The sequence below is a fragment of the Artemia sp. Qi Xiang Cuo genome, chromosome 17, assembly GCF_049724085.1.
Source record: "Artemia sp. Qi Xiang Cuo chromosome 17, ASM4972408v1, whole genome shotgun sequence".
In the NCBI taxonomy this organism is placed as follows: domain Eukaryota; kingdom Metazoa; phylum Arthropoda; class Branchiopoda; order Anostraca; family Artemiidae; genus Artemia; species Artemia sp. Qi Xiang Cuo.
In genome coordinates, this window is record NC_142810.1 from 17,126,033 (window position 1) to 17,138,768 (window position 12,736).

Below are 12,736 nucleotides of genomic sequence, written 5' to 3' on the forward strand. Positions count from 1 at the left end.
TGCACTCTACTGTGGGGAAAACTTCACCATCATCAAAAAAAAACACCACAGTATGGGCCTCAGGAGGATTTTGAGCATGAGGGGTTCAGCACAGCTACTGATTAATTGAGACAATAATTCACAAGAAATTTATTCTTAAATTTCTTAAAGTGTTGCTGTTGTAAAAGGAGAAGACTTTTAGTTCTGTGGCTTCAAGACTATTTACTCCTGAATTCAGTTTGTTTGATTTACCTTAGCTGTAGTGCACTTGTTAAAAGCACATACTGCCAATTTTTGTTGGACTGGGAATAGTATGTTTTTTGTTTTCTCTTTATGTCATGTTGTTAGCTAAGAAATTATTCTGAGGAAAAGTTACTTGCCAAATAGATGGCTAACAAAAGTGTTTATAGGGTAAGTTTGTTTCTAGCTAGTTGGGTAAAAAAAAGTATTGCTGGGGAAAAGTTGTTAGTCAACTAGTTAAAAAATAAATTGTTTTCTGGGACAATGTTTGTTTCTAGCTAGTTGGCAAAATTAGTGTTGCTGGGGAAAAGTTATTAGTCAACTAGTTGGAAAAACATACTTTGCTGGGGAGAAGTTATTAGTAAACTAGTTAGAAAATGAATTGTTTTCTGGGGCAATGTTTGTTTCCAGCTAGTTGGCAAAATTAAGTGTTGCTAGGGAGACGTTATTAGTCAACTAGTTGGAAAAATTAAGTTTTGCTGGGGAGAAGTTATTAGTCAACTAGTTGGAAAAGGAAAGTATTGCTGGGGCAAAATTTATTGTCAACTAGTTGGCAAATTTAATGTTACTGGGGAGAAGTTATTGGTCAACTTGATGGTAAAATGTATTGAGAATTCTAAAAATGAGATAGAAATATTCCTCCAGTTTAGAAACAAAGAGAGATAAAAAAAGGAATATACATAATCTTTGTCCTGCAATTGTAAGAAAGAAATGAACAAAACTTCAAATATGCATCCATTTTCTTTAAACAGACAGAAGGAATAACCCTCCAAGCTTTGACAAATTTAATCTCACTTTTGGGATCAGGTATAAGACTAATTATTCTTGGAATTAAAACAAAAATCCCTGGCTTTAAAGCCCAATATATAACTCAAAATATATCTCCCACTAAGAGGGAGACAGGGAGAGAGTCAGAAGTTGTAACACAATAGTAACAATAGTGATAATTAAATTTGAAAAAACCCTATAATATTAACATATTTTATACTATTCAGAATAAATTCTAACTAATATTAGTCATATAGTTGGAAAATGAATTGTTTTCTGGGGCAATGTTTGTTTCCATGAAGTTGGAAAAATTAAGTTTTGCTGGGGAAAAGTTATTAGTCAACTAGTTGGAAAAATTAAGTTTTGCTGGGGAGAAGTTATTAGTCAACTAGTTGGAAAAGGAATGTTTTGGTGGGGAGAAGTTATTAGTCAACTAGTTCAAAAATGAAAGTTTTGCTGGGGCTATATTTATAGTCAACTAGTTGGCAAATTTAGATTTTTCCTATACAGATGGGCCAAATTTTCCAACTAGATGACTAAAATGTTTTAATTATAAGGAGATTGGATAGTACCATTCTATATAAGCTTATATACTAATTTTTTCCAATAGTCAAAGAGTGAATATCCCTATACATACCAATTCAGGGTATATATTTGCACATTAGGGGGGTGGGGGTAATTTTATTTCTGATTCAAATGAGAGAAGTTTAAACTGTCCCCCCCCCCCTTAATGTTCAACTATATACCCTGAATTGGTATATATAGGGGTGGGGGCTAAAATTCATTTCTGACAAAAATTATTATTATATTTGTAAAGAGCATAAAAAAGGCATTGAGTGGTATATTCACTTTAGTTGTAACTCAATAAGATGATTTGGTAAATATTTACCAACACATTTTGCATGGGGAGAACCTTTATCTTAACTTCTTTCATTGTTGTATAATTATTTTTAACAAATATCTGAAAAATAAACATGGATGCAACTGCATTTTTCCATTTTTGCATACTCTACCTATGTAATTAAACACAATCAGTGCCAATTAATTATATTCTTACATCACACATCAATGGACAAATAGTGACAAATTAGGTTAGGTTAGATGGCATTTGGACGCTTGTTTACAAACATTTTCTAAGACTTAGAGAATAGACAAAATTATTTAAAAATAGATAGAGAAACTGGAAATACAAGGAAAGAAGAGAAGATAACGGTTATCCCTGTGCAAAATGTGTTAACTCTGATTATTCTGTAGATAATGTTAAGCTATGAAGTAAGAATTGTTTTTTAACATGTTTCCTTATGTTTAGTTAGTGCTTAGTGCTAGGCTTAGTTCCCAAATTTATCCAAAATCTTTATTCAATATGACACACTGTACTAGTAGCCCACCAGATATTAGCCTACCCTAGGCCTATTTGGAAAGTGTTAAATGGCACATTGAGCATAGGCTTTGTTTATCTCTTATCTTACAACTTAAGTGAGAAATATGAATAGCAACCTAACCTGACTATGGTCAAAAACCCACTAGGTTCAATATCAAATGGGTTTAAACAATAGGCCTAGCCCTAAAACAATCTAGCCTAGGCTACTTAGTTAGCATATGTTCAGAAGAGCTAAAAGATGAAGCAATTATTTTCACTCTGAACTTTACCTCATCTGCAGCAAAAAAACATAAGATGAGGGAAAATATTAATACTGTTAAAGAAAATAGTGCTTTCCAGTATGGAATTATGTTTTTCAACATTGTTGTCTAACCAAAGCATTCTTTTGATTTAAATTTCTGTTTTTGAAAAATACAGTGTTGCCGACCATAACATAGGAGATACACAACAAACCCAAATGAAACAGATTGCTTTGTGATCAAATTTTCTTTAAACCACCTAAAAGTTGAAATTTCCTTTTACCCTTTTGACTTTTTGGTAAATTTTGTTGTATGGTATTAATTTGTAATTTGGCTCATAGGAAAAAACTTATATTCAGATAAAAAATTTGTCTTCAGGCCCAGTTTTCATTTACAACAGTTTGATGTCACACTTAATAACCACATCAACCCACAAACTAGATAATCAAAGCAAAAATTACGAGTATGAGTGGTACAAAAAAGTTTTCAACCAGTTTATAAAAGGGATTGTCAAAGTTTACACGATAGAACATCAAATATTAAAAATCCAAAACCCGTTATCTCATTTTTCGAAAAACTATTCCAAACCCTATTTGGAATTCTTCAAACTTTATTGTCAGTAGGAAAGGTCTTTCCATTATAGAAGTGAGAAATTGAAAAGAAGAAGAATTAATTGGTAAAAATTAGTTTTAAAAGTCTGTGTTTACATTAATTTTTTTTCAAATATTGCCTACTATTATTTTGCAATTTATATTCTTTGGCTACATTCATCATATACATAAAAAATTGCTATTACTGTTATGTTAATTGTGTTTGAAATCTTCCTTCAGATTGATCAGCCGCCAAAAATTACACTTGGATTTTCAATGTTGCTCAATCAGCGGGATAAATTTTTAGCACTGTAATGATGTGTAATTTTGATTTTGTCTTTAATGTTTCGTTTACACATTGCGGAAATTCATGCGGATTTAGCAATCCGTCCGGAAATTCCGTCCGTTTTATGCTAGAAAAAATCTCTAGCTTTCCGCAACGTTTTTGTCAAATCAGGACGGAATCTTGGCAAGATTTTTAAATGAATAAAATCATGAGTATGGATTATCAAAAACTACACGATCTTATAACTTTGGTTCAAGGCTACAGCCCGCTTCTATGATCCTGCGCACCCAGGCTATAAGAAAACTAAGAAAAACGGTGTCATTTGGCTCTCTATTGTTCAGCAGCTTTCAGAAGAGGGTAAGAACATAGGTCATGCTGTTGCAATAAACTGAAATCTTTGCCTTAAAACGCAGCGTTATTTTAGCCGTAGTTCGAACAGATACGGAAGGATTTCCGCATGGATTTCCGCAATGTGTAAACGAACCATAAGTACGACATTGGCGGACCAAAAATAACTTCGTATGACATTTACAAATAAAATCTATTTTTACAATTTGGCTCAGACACAGCGGAAATATTAACAGAATGTTCAGCTGGATCTTTTACTTGTTTGTTTATGAAGGATTGTGATACCAAAGCCAACCTTCATTTCCAACAAAATTGGAATTAAACTAGACTTCTAAAAATGGAAAACAGTATTTTTTTTTTTTTTTAATGGTCCGCAGATTTTATTCAAAAAGCAGCCAGTACGTGCACTGCTTCACTGCTGTCAAGAAAAAATGAAATAACTAATAAAATGTTAAATAAAACGTATACAACAAACAGAAATAACTTTGAAAAGAAATTTATATACTGTACCCCGCCCTTTGGAACCATTCGGCCCACCGCTCTTCATATCCATTATACCATCATTCCTTATTTAAAAACTGTATATGCCTTCAGTGCATAATATACAATACTTACGACTGGATTCTTGGGGTTGTGTAAACCCCGGGGTTTCTATAAAGATCTTTTTTTCTATTGTGGCAAAAATGAAGATCTCAAAAATTGGATCGGACGCATTTGGATGAAAAAGGGATGGTGGGGGGAGGGGATCTAGCTGCCATCGGATCTTGGGGGAGGGGCATGTTGATCACAAAACTTTTGCTATCTGATTAATAGACTAGCAGAGGCAACGCTATAGCGTTGCCTATAGTAGAAGTAGGCCATACGGCTCTAGATCTAGAAATTATGTTTTTGAGGAGGACACTCCCCCACGGCCTTCAGGGCAAAGGCTGTAAGTTATGCCCTGGGGGCATATAAGCTTTTTATAGAAAGCTTTGTCATAGAAATTTCAAAAAGGGTTCATTCGACTGGAATTCAATTGGCTAGGGGCCTTTTTAATAGTTGAAAGTGATTGGAGTGCAACTGACCCCCCTCTCACGCCCACTTTTTCTCCAAACATATCCAATCAACATTTGGATATAGCCCTGTTTTTCAACGTGGTTGAAAATTCTGGAAATTAGGTCTTTGAGGATGAAAAACCCCCAAAGCCCTTAGGGCAAGGGTTGTAAGTTATGCCTTGGGGGCATATAAGGTTTTTATAGAAAGTGCAGTCGTAGGAACTTCAAAAAGGGCTCATTCAATTGAAAATTTAAATGGCTAGTGCCCTTTTTAATAGTCGAAAGTGATTGGAAGGCAACTTACACCCCTTCAACACCCACCATTTCCCCCAACACATCCAATCAAAATTTTGAGATGGCCATTTTGTTCAACGTAGAAGAAAAATCTGGAAATTATACCTTTGAGAATGCCACTCCCCCACCCCCATAAGTCTTAAGGGCAAGGGTTATAGAGGGTGTGAGTGGGGGGTTAGTTACCCTCCAATCACTTTCGACTATTAAAAAGGGTATTAGCCCTTTGAATTTCCAATCGAATGAGTCTTTTTTGAAGTTTCTACATCAACACTTTCTATAAAAAACCTTATATGCCCCTAAGGCGCCTTACAACCCTTGCCCTGAGGGCTGTGGGGGAGGGGTGTTTGGATGCGTTTATAATATATTATTTTTTCCGGGAAAATTGTCATTTTGCCAATTATTTCAAATAACACTTTGAAAGATTATGACTTAGGAGCCATCAAATTCTTTCAAAAAGGAAAAGTCATACAAAAACTCCTGCAATACTTTAGAAGTGTAATAAACTGATAATACTTAAGGTTATATGGACAAATATTTTATCAAGGCCATTGGATATGTTCATTACACACACACATATATATATATATATATATATATATATATATATATATATATATATATATATATATATATATATATATATATATATATATATATATATATATATATATATATATATATATATATATATATATATATATATATATATATATATATATATATATATATATATATATATATATATATATATATCTCTCTCTCTCTCTCTCTCTCTCTCTCTCTCTCTCTCTCTCTCTCTCTCTCTCTCTCTCTCTCTCTCTCTCTCTCTCTCTCTCTCTCTCTCTCTCTCTCTCTCTCTCTCTCTCTCTCTCTCTCTCTCTCTCTCTCTCTCTCTCTCTCTCTCTCTCTCTCTCTCTCTCTCTCTCTCTCTCTCTCTCTCTCTCTCTCTCTCTCTCTCTCTCTCTCTCTCTCTCTCTCTCTCTCTCTCTCTCTCTCTCTCTCTCTCTCTCTCTCTCTCTCTCTCTCTCTCTCTCTCTCTCTCTCTCTCTCTCTCTCTCTCTCTCTCTCTCTCTCTCTCTCTCTCTCTCTCTCTCTCTCTCTCTCTCTCTCTCTCTCTCTCTCTCTCTCTCTCTCTCTCTCTCTCTCTCTCTCTCTCTCTCTCTCTCTCTCTCTCTCTCTCTCTCTCTCTCTCTCTCTCTCTCTCTCTCTCTCTCTCTCTCTCTCTCTCTCTCTCTCTCTCTCTCTCTCTCTCTCTCTCTCTCTCTCTCTCTCTCTCTCTCTCTCTCTCTATATATATATATATATATATATATATATGTGTGTGTGTGTGTGTGTGTGTGTGTGTATATATATGTATATAGCAATTTCATCAGGCAGCACTAGTGAGTTAGTAAGTCTAAAACAAGAAATTATCTTTGGTTTCTATGCTATCTTGGTAAATATAATAATAATTTACAGTACTTAGAATAAACTCTTCTCAACTGAAGAAGGTCTTTATTCTGCAGCTTATTCAGCAGGTCTTTATTCTTAAAGGCTAGAAACCCGAAACAAACAGAATAGTTAGAGAGCTATGGTTGCTTACACAAATCTTGGTGACTACACATTCCTGTATTTGGGAAGATTTTATCATATGAAAGACAGATACACAGTAAAGCACTGGCAACCAGAGACAAACAAGTAGCCAAAATAGAAACAGAAAAAGTAATGGCAAGCCATTTCATCTTTGAAACACACTTTCACTTGTACCCAATGATAAAGGAGGAGCAGGATTAGAAATATTAAAACAAAGAAACCTACATTTACAGAAGGTGCAACTTTGCCAAGAGCATCAGTCAGAACAAGTAGATTATTAACAAGATTATTAATAAGTTATACCCTCGAGCAAATATGGTTCTTATGGAAGGGATGCTCGTATAAACTTCAGAGAGGGCTCATTTGATTGGAAATTGAAAGTTCTAGTTCACTTTTTAAGAATCAAAAGATATCCGAGGGCAACCAGAACCGCCCCACCCACACACCTTTTTTTCCCCAAGCCTATCCGATAAAGTTTTTAAAATAGCCATTTCATAAGAGGTCAGATGAAAAAAAAAACTCCTGTGTCGACGTAACCCCCATGGCCCGGGGGCAGGCGTTGTAAGTAATGCTCTGGGGAAATATATCGTTTTATGGAAGGGATGCCTTTATAAACTTCGGAGAGGGTTAATTTGATTGGAAATTGGAATTTGTCGTTATCTTTTTAAGAGCCAAAAGAGATTGGAAGGCAATTTGCCCCCCCCCCCCCCCTCCACGCCCTAAATGTATCAGATAAAAATTTTGAGATGGATATGTTGTTAAAAATAGTACATAGTTCAGATAACAAAAACTCCGGTGTCGACACAACCTCCCACGGCCCGAGGGTAGGCGTTGTACGTTAAGCCTTGGGGGCATATATGGTTGTTATGGAAGGGATGCTCGTATAAACTTCATAGAGGGCTCATTTGATTGGAAATTGAAAATTGTAATTTACTTTTTAAGAGTCAAAAGTGATTAGAGGGCAGCTAGCCTCCCCCCATACTCCATTTATTTGTTTCCCAGACGCACTTCATATAGAAGGGGTCGTCGTATAAACTTCAAAGTTTATACGACGACGATAAAGGCACGCTTTTTTACTTTGATATCGTTACTTTGATACCAGTTTTGATACTTTTATGAATATTTGATTTTTTTTTTTTAAGTTTGATTTTGAAATAAAGAATTTTTAAAAACTTTAAATTTTTTTCAATCAAAAACGAAAAAAAATTAATTAAAAAAAGACTTTCCGAAAAATAAATTTTTCAAAGAAAAGTAAAGGCCATTTTAAACTTAAGCTCAGCAGATACAAATACCTTTTAAAATTTCAACTCAAAATGACCAGAAATTACTATTAAAAAATAAATGAAACCCAAAACGAACAGAAATTAAATAAACAATAATAGCAAAAACATAAAACAAGTAATAATATAAATGAATAAACATATCTGAAAGCGAGCAATGCTTAGATTGAATATGAAAATCAAGCTTGAAACGAAAAAAAAATATTTTCCTATTGAATTATAAATGAAACTTAAAACGAAAAGAAATTAAATAAACAATCAATGCAAACAAACATACAATAGATATTAATGTAATGAATAAATAAATTTTAAAACGAGTGAAACTTAAATTGAATATGCAAATCAAGCTCGAAACGAATAATAATCACTAACAGTCTTGAACAGTCTTGGAAAGTATAAACAACATCAAATTGAATATTTAACATATAATGATATTGGTTGTTGAAAGATACATCAGTTTAAGAATTTATTTCACTAATTTTGTTTTTAATTCAATGCTGTAAGAACTGAAAAAGAAAATATCTGTTATGTAATTCTTTTCAGTGAAGCACCAATGACGCAGTAGGCTTATGGTTCTCTTGTTTGTAGTGAAACTATATTCGTCTTGAACAACTTTAGAAAGAACTAATAAATTAAACTGAATATTTGATGTATAATAATATTAATGGCCGAAAGCTCATCAGTTCAAAATTTTACTATAATTTTAATGGTTATTTTCAATATTAAGTACAAAAGAAAATATTTGTAATAAAGTTGGTTTTAAGTAAAGCGCCAATGACGCAGTAGGTTTTAGACTTTCTTGGTGAGAGAAAGAGGCAGTACCCAAAATCTTGTTTGTAGTGTATTTTGTTCGTTTCAAGCTTGATTTGCATACTCAATTTAAGTATCACTCGTTTTAAGATTTATTTATTCATTTAAATTAATATCTATTGTATGTTTGTTTGCATTGATTATTTATTTAATTTCTGTTTGTTTTAAGTTTCATTTATGCTTCAACAGCAAAATATTGTTTTCATTTTAAACTTGATTTTTATTTTCAAGGTAAAAATTACTCGCTTTAAAATCTATTTATTCATTCATATTATTGCTTGTTGTATGTTTTTTGCTATGATTGTTTATTTAATTTCTGTTCGTTTTGGGTTTCATTTATTCTTTAATAGTAATTTCTGGTCGTGTTGATTTTTAATTTTAACAGGTATTTGTATCAACTGAGCTTAAGTTTAAAATGGCCTTTTCTTTTATTTGAAAAAATTATTTTTGGGAAAGTTTATTTTAATTAAATAAAAAAAAATGGCTATCCCAAAATTTGTATTCAATGCATTTGGGGAAAAGAGGGTGTGTATGAAGGGAAGGATGGTGGGGTAGATAGCCTGTGATCACTTTTGACTCTTAAAAAGGTACCTAGAGCTTTCAATTTTCAATCAGACAAGCCACCTCTGAAGTTTATACCACCACCCCTTACATAAAAAACCTCATATGAGATTTATATCTTTTGCATACGGTTTCTGATGGGTTGTGTAGACCACAGATTTTTTTTATTTTATCTTTAAATTATTTTGAACCAAATGGCTATTGAATCTCAAGGTTTTTAAATCTCAAAATATTGATCGAACGCATTTGGCGAAAAAAGGCATGGGGGGATTTTGTTTTCCTTCGATCCCTTTTGAATCTTAAAAAGGGCACTAGAAATTCCGATTAACAATCAAATGAGCCCCTGTTAGGGTTATAATACCATCCCCTCCATACAAAACCAGATATGCCTCCGGGGCATAATTTACAAAACTTGCCCCTGGTCTCTGGGGGGGGGGGGGATTGTGTTATCAGTGCAACTTTTTATATGATCTCTGATCTATTTTTGAACAAATTGGCAACATAAAAATTCGATCAGACGCGTTTGGGGAAAAGAGGGTTGGTGAGGGATTGGCTAGTGGCCATCAGATCACTTTTGACTCTTAAAAAGGGAACTAGAACTTTGAATTTCTAATCCTTTGAGTCCTCTCCGAAATGTATACGGCCAACTCTTCCATAAAGACCTTTATATGCACCCGGGGCACAAGTTACAGCCTTTCCTCCGTGCTCTTGGGGTTGGGTGGGTATGTTGACTCCAAAATTTTTGTTATCTGATCGTTGGACTATTTAAAAAAAATGGCTTTCTCATACTGATCTAATACATTCAAGACAAAAAGGGCGTGTGTGTTGGGGGGGGGGGAGAAGTAAATGCCCTACGATCACTAGAACTTTTAATTTCCAATCAAATGAAATACCTTTTGAGTTTGTACGACCACTCCTTACATACAAATCTTATAGGCCCCCGGGGCATAGCTTAAAACGCTTGTCCGTGGGCTCTGCGAGTTTGTGTTTACCCTGGAGTGTTTTTTTTGTCTGATGTTTGAACTATTTTTAACGAAACCTCTATTTAAAAATTTTTAAAGGATGGGTTTTGCGAAAAAAGGGCAAGGGGAGGATTAGTTGCCCTTCGATCTATTTTGACTCTTAAAAAGTGAAGTAGAACGTTTAATTTCCAATCAAATATGACCTCTCTGATGTTTGTAGGATTACCTTGTTATTTGATGTCTAAACTATTTTGAACAAAATGGCTATCTTGAAATCTTGGTCAGGTGCATTTGGGGAAAAAGGATCTTCGGGGGGGGGGGGGCTAGTTACCTTTCAATCACTTTTGTCTCAACAAGGGCGCAAGAAATTCCTAATTGCAATCAAATGATCCCCCTTTGACAAAGACCTTTTATGAACCTGGAGCATAATTTGCAACACCTGCTCCTGGTTTCTGGGGCTGTATTATTCCTGGAGTTTTTCTATATCATATTTGATGCATTTTTAACAAAATGGCTATATACAATTTTGATTGGACGCATTGGGGGAAAAGAAGTTTTTTTTTGGGGGGGGGGGAGCTAGCTGCAATCTGATAAATGTAGACTCTTAAAAAGGGAGCTGGTTGTCTGATATGTCGATTTCATTTTTTAACTTGTTTTACCCATAAAAGTGCTATAATAAGGCATAACCAGGATATAATAGCGCTTGCTAGTTTGGGCTAGCGATTGCGCCGGTTTGGGCTCTACGTTCTGCTCAAAATCTGGCAACCATAGTTCTAATCGCTAAATTTCAAATTCTTGGAGCGAGAGTAAAAAACCTTATGGAATAAGTGTAGCCTAGAGTTAGAGATAGAAACAAGGAAATTACAGAAGTATGGGTAGATAAGTAACTGGACATAAGGAAAAATTTTAAGAAAACAAATCTTGCTTTACAATATATAGAATAATCATAGTTAACACATTTTGCATACAGCCCTGCTGTACTTCACCCCCCAATCTCTCCTGATGTGCAAATTTAAATCTTAAATTATATGTTTCATCAGTGCTTTTTTGAGTTGATTGCGCATTGAATTTTTCAAATTGGCACATTGCATTGATTTTGTACATGTCAAAAAAATTCAGCACAAAGTGGGCACATTTTGTCTTCACAATAACAATGACAAAACTCAGAATTTTAAAGTCTAATGTTTACTGACAACTTCTACTGACAGATTCAGGAATCTGTCTTCAAAGACAGATGGAATTTTTAGAACCCCATAGGGATTCTAATATTGCATTGCAGGCTCCATGATGACCTAAATTTTAAATTATCAAAGCATGGATTATCCTTAGTGTGAAAAACAATATATGGGAAAGTGGTCAAATTTTGATAAAAATACAGAAAAGAGTGGGAAAAACTGACCTTTGTTTGACATAGCTCAAGCAGCTCTTTCTGTCTTAAGCTTATCCATCAGCAACCCCTCCATCAAGAGTGCTTTCTGTTATGAATCTTGTCAAGTACAAAATTCAAAACAGGATACAGCTTAAAATGCCTAACTCTACTGTTACCATCCAACTTTGGCTAAATTGGCAGGGAAAGTGCTGTAGGGACTTTGATCTTACACCTGCTATGCTGAATAGATTTACCATTGACATGTATGACATCAAAAAACCATCCAATGACAATGAAAATGTCATTGAAATGGCTGAAACTCTCGAGGAAATTTTGGGCCATATAGAAGGAGGGTTTCCTGTTTTTGAAAATGTTATTGAATACTAGTCAAAGATAAACCCAATATATTATTAGAAAATGTACAAAACTAATTCAAAGTTTATTAAAAGGAAAACACAAATAAAATAATAATCAGAACTGTTGAAGTACCTTACCAAGTACATTTTTGCCTCATATCTATATCTTTGGCTTCTGTTTCATGAAAAAAATCTCAGAACATATGTCTTTGCCCTGCAATTTTATAGGTAGTTGCATTAATAGTGGCTGGTGTAATTTCTTATCTTTGACTTTGTCATTCTTGTTGTTCTAATTTATATTTTGAAAGCTATGAAACACTTTGTTCTCATAACTAAGTTTGAGAATTTACATCTTTTTAAAGCTTAGCATTGCAAAGTCATAAAAACATTGTGCAAAGAAGTAAGCTTTGATGTCACTTACCTAAAGGACATTTTGGAGAGATGTGACCTTCAAGGATCATGCTTCTTTTTAGTTCTACGTTAAAAAATCTTATCTATTTGTTATCTTTGTCAATGCACCTTTAACTTTTATGTGTTTGCATAACTTATCTATATTGCAAGACCAGTATACTGAATATCTGTTTCTTTTTTATTTCTTTAATCATAATATCTATTGTTGGTAGGGAATGATTCAGCATATCAGCCAGTAAGTAGTGTAAAATACCAC

At 34.0% G+C, this 12,736-nt stretch overlaps 2 protein-coding genes across 7 annotated transcripts in view; one reads left to right on the forward strand and one right to left on the reverse strand.

Annotated features, from left to right (window-relative positions):
- The window catches only part of LOC148941958 (Na(+)/citrate cotransporter-like), a 73,789-nt gene extending 71,055 nt beyond the window's left edge, over positions 1-2,734 (reverse strand). The window contains exon 1 of one of the 2 annotated variants that reach the window (XM_089103355.1): positions 2,638-2,734. In XM_089103355.1, coding sequence (XP_088959481.1) covers positions 2,638-2,730 — 93 coding nt within the window. In that variant the 5' untranslated portion in view covers positions 2,731-2,734. The remainder of the gene's footprint in view (positions 1-2,637) is intronic. The other variant, XM_089103356.1, reaches the window with a different exon arrangement.
- A 1,007-nt stretch (positions 2,735-3,741) lies between these two features.
- The window catches only part of LOC148941959 (ATP synthase subunit C lysine N-methyltransferase), a 56,517-nt gene continuing 47,522 nt past the window's right edge, over positions 3,742-12,736 (forward strand). For 3 of the 5 annotated variants that reach the window (XR_016143127.1, XM_089102884.1, XM_089102883.1), the window contains exon 1: positions 3,742-3,840. Coding sequence is in view for 2 of the 5 variants with exons in the window: in XM_089102884.1 (XP_088959010.1) it covers positions 3,757-3,840 (84 nt within the window). In the remaining 3 variants the exon portion in view is untranslated. Of the gene's footprint in view, positions 3,841-11,145; positions 11,214-12,736 lie in introns of those variants that run through there. The other 2 variants (XM_089102886.1, XM_089102885.1) reach the window with 2 other exon arrangements.